The 16,078-nt window shown below is 43.6% G+C and overlaps 1 protein-coding gene across 4 annotated transcripts in view; it reads right to left on the minus strand.

The window, feature by feature from the left end:
- Window positions 1-16,078, minus strand: part of MYO1B (myosin IB) — a 183,189-nt gene that overhangs the window by 147,727 nt on the left and 19,384 nt on the right. For all 4 annotated transcript variants that reach the window (XM_060302130.1, XM_060302128.1, XM_060302129.1 and 1 more), the window contains exon 2: window positions 3,283-3,426. In XM_060302130.1, the coding sequence (XP_060158113.1) occupies window positions 3,283-3,417 (135 nt within the window). In that variant the 5' untranslated portion in view covers window positions 3,418-3,426. The remainder of the gene's footprint in view (window positions 1-3,282; window positions 3,427-16,078) is intronic.

Here is a 16,078-nt window from a genome sequence, read left to right on the forward strand (position 1 = left end):
GGGTGTGGGGGGCAGGTTGGAAGAACAGGGTCCCCTGACCTACAGCTGGCTCACACAAGAGGCTGCAAAAGCTCTGGGTACAGCCAGAGTTCTAAAGTCTGAGCCAAGCGTCCCTCTGTTCACAGGCCCCCTTATCAACCACGGCTTCTGAACATACAAATGACTGTTCGGTATGTTTGCATGACGGATCACTCGAGACCATCACACAATTTTATAGGATAAAGTAAAGCTATGAGACTACAACAGAGACTAAATAATAAAAAAATTTTAAAAACTGTACCCTCTCTTCCTGGGAAAGAATTAAAAAACAAAGTGAAATACAAGATAGTAAAATATTGTATGTCATTAACTTGGCCTTTGGCATCAGCTGAACAATTTTCAGCAACCCAAGAAGAAAAGCAAAGCAGGACGCTTATCAGAATAAGGGCCAGAAACAGATCTCCCAAGGGTAGTATATACATCATGTGGGGTTACACAGGGTAAGGTGGGGTAATCAAATTTATCGTACAGTATTTTTTTAAAATTACAAAACCAGGGCTTCCCTGGTGGCGCAGTGGTTGAGAGTCCACCTGCCGATGCAGGGGACACGGGTTCGTGCCCCGGTCCGGGAAGATCCCACATGCCGCGGAGCGGCTGGGCCCGTGAGCCATGGCCACTGAGCCTGCGCGGCCAGAGCCTGTGCTCCGCAACGGGAGAGGCCACAAGAGTGAGAGGCCCACGTACCGCAAAAAAAAAAAAAAAATTACAAAACCAATACATACTTGACTTAACAAGCCCTATAATACTGAGGTCTAAAAGAGTAATAACTCTTCCCCGTCCCCATATCCCAACCCACCCCACTAAAGTTAGCATGCCTAAATCCACCCATGCTAAAGTTAGCATGGTACTAAAGTTAGCATGGCTTTCTCTATGTTCATACAAATATACAAACATATGGACACATCCATAAACCCCCATTAAAAAAAATAAGATCATACTACACACATTACCCTATAAGCTGTTTTTTTTTTTCTTTTTTGCTTAAAATAGAGAATGCCCAATTCTCCAATAAGACGTGTGTTTAAAGTTACAAAATGAAGGCACACATCTCATGGAAATAATAGTCCCAAAGTATCATGGAAAACATTAATTATATGAATATCTGGAAGCAAAAAGCAATTTTCTGCTTTTGTCTCATACCAGAAAGAACATTCCTAAAACAGTCAGAAAATAAAATCATGTAAGGCTGAAACCCAGAGAGTTCGTCTGCTAAAGACTCATGAATGTTAACACTTGACATTTTGTTAAAAAGGAGATTCTTTTATTTTTAGTGGGCACAACAAATCAGGTATTTGAATGCATGTAATGTTCTACTCTCCATCCTATTCTCAATTCAGCTGAAAGTGAACTGTGCCTCTTAGAGCCAGAAAGAAAAATGATCAGCCAACGTCGGTTAGGATATATCTGATGCCTCCTATCTCCATCTCAAAGACCAATGTTTAAAGTCTGTCTTTTATTTGCTATCAGACCACATTTTCAATTAAAGCTGCAGAACCATGATGTTTTCCCACCTGAAAACTGAACTGCTACACTTTGAGGAAAGGTGACACGGGGCCTCACTGCCAAACCAAACAACACCTCTCACCTGCTCTACAGCAATGGCGTTTTATACCTCTTCCATCTGAATCAGCAGTTTACATAACTACACCTCTTAGTTAGTTTGGCAGCCAGTTACCAAATTAATATTCCAAAGCAGTATCCATATATCTCAGGTTACTGTCAACCTCCCCCTACCTCCAACAATCAAATCAAGAAAGACTGAAAGTTCAGTTCCCAGATGGTGACTCCTGTTTCATCAAGAAATTAATTATCCGGGCTTCCCTGGTGGAGCAGTGGTTAAGAATCCGCCTGCCAATGCAGGGGACACGGGTTCGAGCCCTGGTCTGGGAAGATCCCACATGCCACGGAACTAAGCCCGTGCGCCACAGCTACTGAGCCTGCACTCTAGAGCCCGCGGGCCACAACTACTGAGCCCGCGCATCTAGAGCCCGTGCTCTGCAACAAGAGAAGCCATCGCAATGAGAAGCCCATGCACCGCAATGAAGAATAGGCCCCGCTCACCTCAACTAGAGAAAAGCCCGCACGCAGCAACAAAGACCCAGTACAGCCAAAAATAAAATAAATTTTAAAAAAAAGAATTAATTATCCAAAATTATCCTTGAAACATGATCGCCTATCTGGAAAGGAAAGCTATAGGCAACATAAAATACAGCTTCGCATATAATTTTTAAAAATATGTTAGTTCTACAAAGTTATAATCAGTTACATTCTCTCGTTTTATTTACTTATGTTTCCTCCTCCTGTCCCCACACTGATAGACAGAAAAACATGAAGCATGGTCCCAATAATCCCATTCATATCTAGACACAGATAGACTACAACATGGGGAGAAAAGAACTCAGAAGCGAGTCAGAAGCTATTAAAACTACTTCCACCCCATCCATCCACTTCCTTCTCAGCTGCTGGTACAGGGAATCTTCATCTCCTTGGTTTAGTTAACATGTCTCTACCTGAACAGATGCAAATTCCTGTGCTTTATGCAAATTCCTGAAAAGCTATATATAAAAGCATTTTTGACTCATGTTTTAAATATATTTAACAAACTTAATAGAGTAACACTATGAAATCCTTTATAAAGAATTTTTACAACATAAAATTTCTATTACTGTATATATTTATATGTTTTCATTTTTGTGTCTGACATGATACTTTTGTATAGCAGGACATGACTATTCCCAAATCTCCAGGGACCAAACACATATTCGTATCTGGTAATTTGCTCCTGTCTCTACTAACTACAAATGTTAAGAAGGTTTATGTCTTTTTTGACGGTTCACTGCCTTGCATCTTAATGAGTAGCTTCTCAAAGGTCAGGCTGCTAATCTTACGAAGGTATCCAAGAAGCCGCCTGTGGATTTCAAACTTCCTCCTGAATACATGTTCCTCCGAGGGCAGAACTAAGTCTTCCACTTGTTTTAGAACACCCCCGACATCCAGGGCAACACTCTGCACAGTCAGCCCTCTACAAACACCGTGTGGAAAGCAGACTCACTCGACTCTAATGCGATATTACTCACGTGCCAAATGAGCAAACCCAAAACTCTTCCTGAGGGTATAAACAAATACCTCTGGACTCCAGTAAACAAACAGAAAAAAGAGAGAAGAGTCTAAGGAAGAAAAGCCAGGTCTGTGCCACAAAATGCAAAGTCTAAACCCCCCAGACGACCTCCAGTGCACACTCACATATATCTCATTGTGATCAAACCGTTTCTTGAGGTTGTTGATGACGGTCTCCTCATTGAGAGGTTCTAAAAGAACCATATCTCCAACTCCAATCATATTGTCCAGAAGTGACGTTTTCACCTCCATTTTGGCCATAGTCTCTTGCTGTAAGAAAGAGGGAAAGGGGGACAATATAAATGAGCAAGATAATTTCAGATGGGTTCTTAGCACCAATGGAGAAATGAAACACTGCTAGTTCCAAATGGCCCTCACCTGCCTCATCAATGTCGTAACCCGCCCCCGCCCCCAAAACCTACGTCAGAAGCCTCTGCGGAAGCTGCAGTCACTGCCAAGCTGCTAGAAGCCCCACTTGCCAACCTGCTGCCACAAACAAACCTCCCTCCCAGTCATCAACCCAAGCAAAGTCCATCTACAGAAAGAGCCACTAGGAAGCCAGGGTCACCGTTTTCTTCTGTAGACCATCTCCTCTCCCCAACCAGAAGTTGCAAAGCTCTAGCAAGAGAACCCAACCCACCCCTTTCCACTAGCCCTTGCCTACCAATGTCAGACTTGAACCCACAGGAACCTGCTGCCCGAAGACGGCATCCCCCAGTATTCCATGATGAAATGCAGAATGCCATTTCCCAGGAAATGTTTAAAAAATGATGCTAACATTTACTGAGTACTTTTGTCACATATCAGATGCTGTATCAAGAACTTTCCATGCATTAATTAATTTAATCCTCACAACTCTATGAGGTAGGTTGTTATCATTATCCCCATTTTAAGATAAGGAAGCTCAGGGAGATTAAGAAATCCTGCTTATGGTTAATTAGGAGTGTGTTACATTTTGTGCTAAAAGAACTTAAATCACCACTTATAACACTACATCTATGGGGAGAAATTTCATTCCAGGAGTCAACGCTGACTTATAAAGAAAATGATACACCCCACTTGAAAATCAAAGGTTGCCTATATGATATAACCTGCCAAGAGTGACCTCAATATTCTCAACGCTCATTCCAACAGACACACCGCTAGAACAGCAAAACTGAATTAACATGCAACGAATAGACCAGAAATACTAGTTTCCTTTTAGCTCAACGTGAAAGCCTACCAAGTGGAAAACACAGGCACGCTGCAAAGGCAGCACTGGACTCCCACTCTAAAGTGCGCGGTGCCACCCAAGAGCAGAAGGTTAAATGCCCAAGACTTCAAATCTGATCACTGTCAAGAGTACTATCTGAATTTAGGAGAGTGTGTGTGGTGTGGCGAGGTGTGTGTGTGTGTGTGTGTGTGTGTGTGTGTGTTATGCTGCTTTCTCTAATATCATCAGGATGTAGAACTAAATTCATCTGGGCCATTCCCTCTAAATACTTCCAATGCAGAGGTCAATTTTGTTTAACTTCAGGATACTAACACTAAATAATATTTCAGGATACTAATCAATGTTCACATATATTCATGCCCCTAATACTGAGAGGGGAGTACATTTGATTCTTTCCATGAAGGAGTCACTCAAGCATCCTATATCTTATAAAGGTCAGTCTTCTTGCTTAAGGCTTAGCAATTTAAATAAATGTACTCTATTCTAGTCTAGAACATCTAGTAGGTCTCTTAGAGGCAAAAGAAACTACATTTAGTTGGGCTATTTTAAAGAGAACTGGGAAAGACCGGGAATGACATAATTCTTTATTATTAATTATTAATGATTTCTATGAATCCAAACACATTCTTTATTTCTGACCCATTAAAAAAGGAATTTTTTTTCAAGTGTGCACTGAAAAGCCAAAAAACTGAAACCAAGAAGCAGCAGCAAGATTCTCTCATAAACGAAAGCAACCAATAAAGAAGTATTTAATACTCAAAAGAAGAAAAACAGGGTTAACTTTTTGTTAATGTCTTTTTAAATTTCATACCAAGTACACCTGGAATAAATAGCCCCAGGTATCGCTAAAACCCAACAATAGTCGTACCAAGAACGGTTTCACGCACTTTGAACTAGGCCAGATCTTTCAAAATAAACCAGGTGGAGGGAGGGGTACTTGCCACTCTCTAGAGATGCAGCAGAAGCCAGGGAGACAGCTGGGCCCATGCCAAGTCCGTGGAAAGACTTGTACAGGAATAGGAACATGAGTACCCAACCTTTGTCACAATAAATTAACATTTAAATCAAATTTCAAGTTCTCAGACTCGAGAAATGCCAAAAGCACTCTAGCTGCGATGCATTACATACAATTTGGCAGATGAGGGAAGAAGGCTTAGGGATTAAGGGGGAAGTCAACCTGAGAAGAGTTTCAAAAATAACCACCGCAAACCAGCAATTTAAATTAAGCAAAGAGGCAGAATGGGAACTCTTTGCCCTGGGGTAGATTCCTGTATATAATAAAGTCTATTTATGGAAACAGCTGCAGAAAGACGGCAGCTTCGCTGCAGGTAACAGTAATTAAGCAGCCAGTCTTTCTCTGTAATTAAACCTGTTTCACCATTTCTTCAAATACAAGTTTCAAGCAAGAGTATGGGTTCTAATTTTTACACTTCTATCCCAACTTTATAATCTGAAGGGCGGAAGAGAGCAAAACAAATGCTGAGTTACAGGCAGTGGGTAAAAGTGAAAAACTCTGAAAATACAACTTTTGCAAATCAAAATACAGCAATAAAGTAAACCAACTGAAAAGGTAATAGCAACATCCACTTAGTCATGCCAGCAGTTTTGTTTCCTATCATTTAACTTTTTTAGCACCTAGGCACTTAGGGGGGAGGAAACAGTGACATCCTCCCCCTCATTTTCATTCTCCTGGTGAAACTGGGACACTGAGAAAATGACACAGAGATACTTCCTATCTTCGCACACATGGACTGATTTCCCTTACCATGACGACCATCTCCAGGCCTGGTTGGTTCACTTCGACATCTCAACGAAATTAGTCGGAATAGTTCGTTCAGCCAAAAGAAACTGATTTGTTTTTTCTCTGAAAGAGCAACGCTGACTACAGGAACAAATTTCAGAATCACTTGCTAACTCAAGGTTTCCATAAACTATCAGAAGAATTCATATGGGAACGTACATAGAGCACTAAGGATACTTTTTGTTTGACACACAGATGTCCACCTGCACCCTTCCCAAGACCCACAGGGGAAACCACATTGTTCCAGGCAAGCCAATTTTATCCCATGCTCCGGGAATGTAGCGAGCGATCCACACTGAGGCAATCAACACATTTCCACCTCCCAGACGCTGTAATTGATTCAGGGCTGGTCATAGAACTGAGCCTGAGGCTTTGGCTTGGAATATGAGGACAAAGGTTCGTTCCATCTACCTCTGGGTGGCATGATTTACAGATGTGATACTTGGAACTTCTGTGACCATGTCTGCTTTCATGAGGGGCCTAGTCTGAGGAGGAAAACAATACAAGGAGGAGGGCAGGGAAAGAAAATAACCTGATAACATCACAAACCTCTGGATCAAATTACACCTGAAGCCCATCCCACAGCTCTCAAGTTGTCGGTCACAGAAGCCAATTAATTCTCTTTATTATTTAAACTGTTTGAGTTGGATTTTCTGTTATTTGCCACAGAAAGCATCTTACCCAATAAAAGAAGCTGGCATGAGGAAATGGAGTGCGTCAGTAACACACTGAAGAGCGCGGACTGGCTGAGCCAAGGACACTGAGTGGAGGCATGAGGACCTACTTACTATCTTAGACTGGCAAGATCACCTTTGATACTTAATAGAGACACAGCTGATTAAACCACGGCCTGTTGTGCCTTATGACATGGACCCGTGCCTGCAACTTTCAAGAATTCGAGGGGAAAAAAAAAAAGATGCCAGAGTATGTGTTGGCTACTTCTTAAGGATCTACAAGAAAAAGACATGCTTGCTGTGAAACTGGTCTGTCTGAAAGCCAGAGAGGAGAACATATGACGCTACTAAGTTGAGTCATTCTGCCTGGGGGCAGGGGACATAGAGGAGAAGTCCTCTATCCCAAGCCCCAACTGTTTCATCTCTACAGCCTGAAAAAGGGATAGCACTCCCACCATGAAGATGCAGCACAGGGGAGGTATCACCTGCTCTACTGCTTCTTAAGCTTCTTAACTGTTCCCAGGTGGATTCCATTAACCAAGAGCTAAGGCACTCGGCAGAGCAACAAGGCCAGGTCCAATCGCCCAGAGACAAGTTCTCAGACCAAGTTCTAGGTTCAAAACCTGAGGGGTTGGTAGTATATCTGGTTTTAGTTATTAGTCCGTGGAAGCAGATAAACCTCGAAAGCCAACAACGTTTATAAGGGATCTACACTGCAAAGAAGTACGGCTGACAGTGACTTACAAGTGGCTTGACTCTTAAGACAATCAACCCCAAGACCTCCAACTCATAAAACAAAAAACAACTGCTAAAGCATGACAAAGTCATCATCCCCAATGCTCCACTTAGATGGGGCCACAGAAGACAATGGACAGAGGAGGTTTTCTTGAGAACCTCTGGGGAGGGGGTGGCTCTGTTTTCAGCCATACAGGGAAGAGGTGCATTATGTTGGCTGGGGCATTTTATTTTCGTAAGCCTAAGTATGGAAAGAAAGGCTTATGTGAATGTTGGGCAGCCAAAGGGGGAGCATAGTAAACATTGGTCTTTTATTTTAAAGGGGACACCATCCAGTATACAATCCTATTCCTATTTGCACCCAATCTCCCTTTCAGGGGGCCCAGTTACCTTGCGACAAGTAATCTAGTGAGAAGCAATACCCAGTTCCCATTACAGAATTCAAAGGAGACAGATCTGCTCTCTCTCTACCCCAAGGAACGTGGCTTATATACAGCCAATGACATCCTCCTGTGACTTGGAGTCCCAGGTCATGATGACAGCTGGTGGTTACACTCATTATTCACTGCAGCAACAGCAGCATCATGAAACCAGGTGGTTCCTGTGCCATGGTTTCTGCTACGGATCCTGCCGCCCAGCCCTCCAGTCTCTCTTAAGTTCCTGCCTAGCTTCTAAGCCCGTATCCTTCCTGGTCCTCCAACCTCTGCAATTCTGTGAGTCTCTACATCGTTCCTGCATTGCAAGCAACCAAGATCCCTAATCGACATGAACACTAAGTACTGTGCCCAACATATAATTTTAAACCACGGTTACATCTTCAATATTACAGGTACCTCATCTTTTTCTTCCAACCTTGGTGAAAGCCATCTACAAAATACAACCACTGGCGGAGCCCTCCGAGGAAACACAGAGGAGCCTGGAAGTGGGGCCTCTACCTAAGAGTGCTGATTTAGCCCAACCACCAAGCACATCAACTGATACCCGGTGACTCCATGGCTGCCCCAGCTCTTTCCATCTGTTTGTCCATCCAAGAAAAACAAAATATATGATCACAACCACTCCTTCCCCCACCGACTCTCATCTCAAAAACTTCCAAAATTACTACCTATATTTCAGTGTACACCAATTCACTTACTGGCATCTTTTGCAGTATAAAAATACCATTTAAAGTATTGAAAGCATCATTTCAAAAATTCCTCAAAATCCGAAAGAGAATGAAACATAAACATCCTAGAGCATCTTAAAATGCCATCTGTAACCTAACATTTAAATATGAGTAGTCTATTCAGTCCCAACCTTAAATGACCAGCCACCTACCATGTTAACGTCATCTATGCTCGGAATGTCAAGACCAGCATTCCCCAAACCAACAGCCCTACACAGACATGGCCAAACTTCATGGCACAACCTTATGAAGGCCATGGCCATTCTACGATTGATATCAAAGCAGCAACACTGAAAAGCTGTTGCAAAGTAATTGATAATTTAATAATGACTAAGAAGAGATGCAGTTTAAGTTGAAATATAGCATCTGGTGGTCTCCCATGTTATTCGAAGGTCTCAGAGTGCCACAGATGAGAAACGATGTGTATTTTTAAGTTGAAAGAGTTTTACTATAGAGTTTGAAAGAACACTCACAAATCAGAGCTCAGGGTGCAATGGTTAACAGGGATTAACATTAAGTCATGAACATAATTTTAAATTTGAAGAAACTCTGGGCTACAAACTATTACATAAAAAAGATAAACAACAAGGTCTTACTGTATAGCACAGGAAATTATATTCAATGTCCTGTAATAAACCGTAATGGAAAAGAATATGAAAAAGAATATATATATATATAAAAAACTGAATCACTTTGCTGTACACCAGAAACTAACATAACATTGTAAATCAACTATACTTCAATTTAAAAAAATAATAGGGCTTCCCTGGTGGCACAGTGGTTGGGAGTCCGCCTGCCGATGCAGGGGACACGGGTTCGTGCCCCGGTCCGGGAGGATCCCACATGCCGCGGAGCGGCTGGGCCCATGAGCCGTGGCCGCTGGGCCTGCGCGTCCGGAGCCTGTGCTCCGCAACGGGAGAGGCCGCAACAGTGAGAGGCCCGCGTACTGCAAAAAATATATATATAATAACAATAATAATAATAATAATAAAAAATAATGAGAATTCCCTGGAGGTCCAGTGGTTAGGACTCGGTGCTTTGACTGCCGTGGGTCTGAGTTCAATCCCTGGTCAGGGAACTAAGATCCCACAAGCCTCACGGTGCCACCAAAAAAATAAATAAATAAAATAAATAATAAATTAATTAAATAAATAAATCTGAAGGAAATTTTAAAGCAAAGCCATAAAAGCCACTTGCAGGAAAACTTAATGAAAGGAGATTATCTACTGCTTTGGTAATTGTAAATGGGGACAGTTGAAACACGTCTATTATAATGTCATCAATAATACACATCAGAGGCAGCACCTTCAGGGTGTCTGCTTAGCATAGTAACAATTGTTCTTATTTGACTCGAGTTCCCCTCATTAACCTGCTTGTAGGGTGGTCATGTATGCATCCTAGACCCTTTTCTGGAGAATCAGCTCCTTGGTGTCCAGAGTCACCCTTATTCATCTTTCTCTCCCCAAAGGCACAGTGCACAGCCTCTGGCATATGGCAGGCATTCACAGAAACACAAAAGGAGAACAAGTATGCAAATTTACAGTTGACAACTGATTCATTCAATAAGGGCACATTCTCACAGCTGCCATCCTTGGTTGCTTGGTTCTGTCAAAGCAGACCAGAAGGCAAAATAATGACTGCGGCTTCAAGCCGCTTTGATCCATTCCTCTAAAAACATATTACTATCAACAAAGGACAGGAAACAGAATTGAGCTATTTGGCTCCCAAAGACATTGCTAATGCTTTTAAGAATAACATGAGAAACACATTTAAGTAAGAAAACAAGGCCAATGTGGCAAGACTTCATGAACAAAATAAGACTCAGCAAATCCTGATGGCAAGACAAAGGTAAAAGAGGGACCAAGTCTACAGGACGCGGTTCCGGTTCCGTACCTAATGCAATGGGCTAAGTGACTGAGAAGCACTGGAATTTCCAGATCTTTCAGAATAGCATGGAATCTCATCTCTGAGAAAAGTTTGATTAAATTTCCATTCAACTCAGTTCAACCACCATTTACAGTATTGAGCCCTGTTGGTCCCTGGCATTGTGTTAAGTGCTAGGGACACACTGTGAAAAATCATGGTACTTCCTCCTCTTATACACCCCCAGGAGCTCACAGTCCAGTAAAAGGGTTAAGACAAGAGAATAGGCCACTTCTGAAACTTCAAATGACCCTTTTAATGCTTAAGAGCAATACATGTTCACTACAGAAAAAAGAATCAGAAAATGTAGATGAGCAAAAAGAATATAAGACAAATCCAACACTCTCATGCTTTAGTTTAAATCCTTTTGGATTCATCAGAATCCTTACAAAACCAGATTTTTTTTTAATTAATTAATTTATTTTTGGCTGTGTTGGGTCTTTGTTGCTGCGCACGGGCTTTCTCTAGTCGCGGCGAGCGGAGGCTACTCTTCGTTGCGGTGCGCGAGCTTCTCATTGCGGTGGCTTCTCTTGTTGCGGAGCACAGGCGCTAGGCGTGCGAGCTTCAGTAGTTGTGGCACACGGGCTCAGTAGTTGTGGCTCACAGGCTCTAGAGCGCAGGCTCAGTAGCTGTGGCACATGGGCTTAGTTGTTCCGCAGGCACGTGGGATCTTCCAGTACCAGGAATCGAACCCGTGTCCCCTGGATTGGCAGGTGGATTCTTAACCACTGTGCCACCAGCGAAGTCCCAAAACCTGATTTTTATAACCAATGAATTGGCCATCGTTTCTGGTGTTACAAATTTTCATATATATCAATATTTCTGCCTCAGGTAGGAATGTGAAATAGATCCACAGGAGCTATGAAACCATGGAGCTGCACCAATGATATCCCCAACACTTCTAAATTCAGCCAAACTGCATGGCCATCTGCCCCCTTGTGCTTTAGCTTTTCCCCCTCCCCCAAATCAGCAACCCACATTATCAACAGCCCGCCCACCAATCATCTCTATCACTTGGCTGTGTCTAACATCTCGGCACACAAATATGTACACAATACATCCAAAATTTGTCTCTTGTATCATCACACACCAAAATACAAGAAAACAAAAGCAAAACAAAACCCTTCCACTCCCCCTAAATTCCACAGCCACAACTGATTCAGATTCCCATCCTTGGCCTCTCCCTGTCTCTTCCTTCCCTCACAGCCAACCTATCTCCTTGATTATATCAGCTTAATCACTCCCACTCCATCCCTTCCCCGCCCTTCCCCACTGTGACTGCCCCAGCTCAGCCTTCATTATTTCTCACGCTGAAGGCAACATCTCCTAAGTGGTCTCCCCGACAGCCTCTGCCAGCCCTCTCCTTCCCCCATCCATGGGCCACACCACCGAAGTCGCCTTTCTAAATCACAGTCTGATCAGGTAAGTCCTGCTTTAAATCCTTCAATAACTCTCCAGTGTCTTTAAGCTAATATTCAAATGCCTTAGCAGATGCTCAAAAAGATGAAATGGAGAACTGCCATACGACCCAGCAATTCTACTGTAGGGTATGAAAGGAGAGACTCAAACACCCACATTCAAAGCAGCATTATTCACAAAACAAAATGTGACATATATATACAACAGAATATTATTCAGCCTTAAGAAAAGAAGCAAATTCTGACGCGTGCTACAGCACAGATGAAACTTAAGGACATAATGCTAACTGAAGCCAGTCACAAAAGGACAAGTACTGTATTACTCCACTTATATGAGGTCCTAGAGCAGTCACATTCATGAAGACAGAAACTAGCATGGTGGTTACCAGGGGCTGAGGGAGGAGGGAACGGGAAGTTGCTGTTTAACAGGTACATGGTTGCACAATAATGCGAATGTACTTAATGCCACTGAACTGCACACTTAAAAAGGTTAAAACGGTCAGTGTTACATTATGTATGTTTTACCTCAATAAAAAAAATTCCTTATCAGAGATGACATGACTCCACAGCCGGACTCCAGACATCCTCCTCCTCCGTCTCATCTCTCCCCAACCAAGTTCCCCTGCCCCCTAAGGCAAACCTCACAAGAAGGACCACCTGGGACAGACAGAAAAGCTGCTTTAGATCCTGACAGTGGTTCAGCTGAGCTGCTTGTCTTAAATAAATCCCCCGACTTCAACCAGTGTCAGCAGCGCTGCCCCATAGGCAGCACGCTCTGAACAAGCCCTACTCCTCCAGCACAGCTGTTAGCCTGCTGGTCTCCCCCGGCCCCTGGAGAAGGCCTGAGCTCCCCATGTGCGAAGACCCCGCTGCCTGGCCGAGGGGGCTGGCTCACAGGGCACTGGGGTGCGGAGCAGGTAGATGATGCGTGTGAGAGGGACACCGCGCGCTCTTCCTTCCAGGGCTGTTTCCATCATCTCTCCCCTTCCCGTCAGACAGCCTTGCATGGTTCCCCAAGAACAGGAAAGATCATGAGAGACTCGGGTTAGAAACCGAACGGCGAGACACTTTCTCGGTATTTACGAAGCTAAGGGCAAGCGGAATGAAAATTGCATCCTTTAGGACAATTTACTCAAGCAGCATGGTTCTCAAAGGAGCAGGGGTTAGTGGGCCACACAGAACCACTCGGGGTGCTTTGCAGGGCTCCCCAGAGATTGAGAAAGTGGGCCGTGACATGCTTTTGCGAAAAGGCAGAGGGGATGCCAATTCTCACTCCTATCAACACACTTCCTTAGAGAAGCTTAGACAGGGTATATCGATTCATGGCATTTACTTCACATAGTTATCTGATTTTCCAATCTTGTGTTCCACCACTACATACTGAGGTTTTACCCACTTTTCTCTAAAGCTTTTTGTTAAGAATATATAATAGATTGCTAGTAGGAGGGCTTTTGTTACAATCTTGGATTTAGGGAAAAACAGGCCCAACTACTGGGCAGTTTCCATACAATAACTATTGTCTTAAGTTCAAACTATGGGTAACACAAAGGACATTAAATTATCAGGCAATGATACAATGGAACAGATTTGAACTGGGAATGAAAATAAACAGCTAAAAGCATACGGAAGCCCCTAAGCCATAAAGTCAGACTCAAATCTTAAAAAGCTCTGTGAATGGGAAAGGCAATTAATGCAACATTCTGGGTACCTAAGAGTTCACACCCCAGAGGGTTCCTCTGAATAGGCAGAGACGGGCCAGGACCACTCAGTGTCAGGGGCAAGGTTCGTTTCTGTCTGGGTAGAGAAAGGCTAGCCATATCAACCAAAGCCATCAACCAGGAGCTGGGCTCCCCTCAACCCCAGGCACAGTCCAGTTATTAAGGATTTGAAAGATAGCATCTAGATAGAACTTTACAGTTCATAAAGTGACAGGTTAAAAAAAAGTTTTTTTCTAACAGTGGAAATGAAAAATGTATTATCTAGACTAATTGGAAAGATTTTTGAGTCAAAAATAACTGGCTGCCATGACAACACTGAAGGTTTTGGATTACTACAAACTATCTCTTCTGATGTATGAGCAAAATTTCTTAGGATCCCAGGCAAAACCTTCTTTTAAGAGACAGAAATGGACCCAGCAGATGTTGCACATCTGGTTTCTGGAAGAGCCAGGGTGAGGAAGCTCTCCTATCTGTTCTGACAGTAGGCTTTCACACTTACTATATTAATATTACACACACCCTTCAATCTAATTCCTAAGTCACCAAAGGTCAGAATATTCCACAGTTTTTAAAGAGAAGCTTTACTTGGGAAAGAGTAACTTTCTACAAGTTTAGCTGCAAGAATTTTCCAGGACTGAGAATTCCCTTTTGATCCACCCCAACATGGAACAGCACAGGCTTTGAATCACTGACCCAAGCTCGAATCCAAGGGAATTCATCTATGGAATTCAAGTTTCTGATCTAAAAATTCAGGGATGACAACATCCACTCCACTTTCTCTTTTTTTTTTTTTTTTTTTTGCGGTACGCGGGCCTCTCACTGTTGTGGCCTCTCTCGTTGCGGAGCAACAGGCTCCGGACGCGCAGGCTCAGCGGCCATGGCTCACGGGCCCAGCCGCTCCGCGGCATGTGGGATCCTCCCAGGCCGGGGCACGAACCCGCGTCCCCTGCATCGGCAGGCGGACTCTCAACCACTGCGCCACCAGGGAAGCCCCACTTTCTCTTTCAAGAAAGCAAAGCCTGACTCCCGAGAGGCTCTCACCAGATGTTAGCTCCCTCCCTTCGCAATGCCCATTTCTCCTGATCCTGAAGAGCTCCCCTACTCTTGCCCTGCTGTCTTCTGGCAGGTGTGTCCATGCAAATAACCTCAAGCACTGCCTCATTTGAAATAGACACCCCATGGAGTTCAGTACCCGGAGGAGGAACGCAGCCAACATCACTGTCCCCACCGTCACTTCCTGGAGGAAGCTGTGCAGAGTCATGGCAGGAACAACTGCTGAAGGGCAGGGAGACTTCAGAGAATGACACCGACCCCTAAGACTGGGTCTGAAAGCCACCCCCAGCCCTCCCTCTCCACCTGCTCCCCAAGCATGGTACCCTCACCAGCCAAAATCCTAGAAGGTCAAGAATGTAGGGCAAGCCATCCTGGCTTTAGGGGGAACCTATGGTCATGCTGTCCTGTACTGGATGTTACGAGAACTCATGAGCTAACGTCTGAAAAGGCCTATGAGTTCCTGTGGGACACAGTAGCCAAAAACTCTAAACCACTGTTATAGCCAGAAACACAAACTCAGCTGCACTGGGATGTGCTAATTATAACCCACAGTCCTCTCAATTTGTTCCCTCATGCGGATTCAAAAATATTCCAATAATAAAAACGTGTTTAGTTTGGCAAACCTGACACCCTGGAACCCCTAGGTGAACGTAAAACAGCTCACATGTAACTGGCACACCTGACAGCTCTGACTGGTTCCTGGCCGGTGTGCGGATCCCAAATACCACCAGTGGTCATTAAATAGAATACAGTCACCTGGGGAAAATCAAGTTTCCTTCCAGATGAATTGGCTTGTTAATCAGAGGGTCCCAGTTGAGTCCCACACGCTAATACGCTCACCCAAGTCCTCCTGTCCTTGGCCCCTCCCCCTGCTTACATCGCTTGTACAGTGATTCTTTCTGCTCTCTTCATACTTGATCAGACCATCCGAGCACTCAAGATGTTCCCTTATAATTCAAAGTACGGTGAATTGCACCTAGGAGCCACCCAAGTAGGCTTTCTTGTAGCCATCAGTTTGGGGGTCCCTATAAATCAATTTTTGAAGACATCTGGCTGAACAAAGACTCTCACATAAAATAGCCTGGGGTACACCAGAGCAAAACGACCTTCTTTTAAAAAGGTACCTTTCAGTCATTCGGGCTCTTTTCAGTGACAATGGAGGGAAATATATTGAATTTAGTGCACTCTTTGGGGTAAGGAAGCAAGTTATCTCTCCGGGAAA

Source organism: Globicephala melas, chromosome 7 (assembly GCF_963455315.2).
Source record: "Globicephala melas chromosome 7, mGloMel1.2, whole genome shotgun sequence".
Lineage (NCBI taxonomy): Eukaryota > Metazoa > Chordata > Mammalia > Artiodactyla > Delphinidae > Globicephala > Globicephala melas.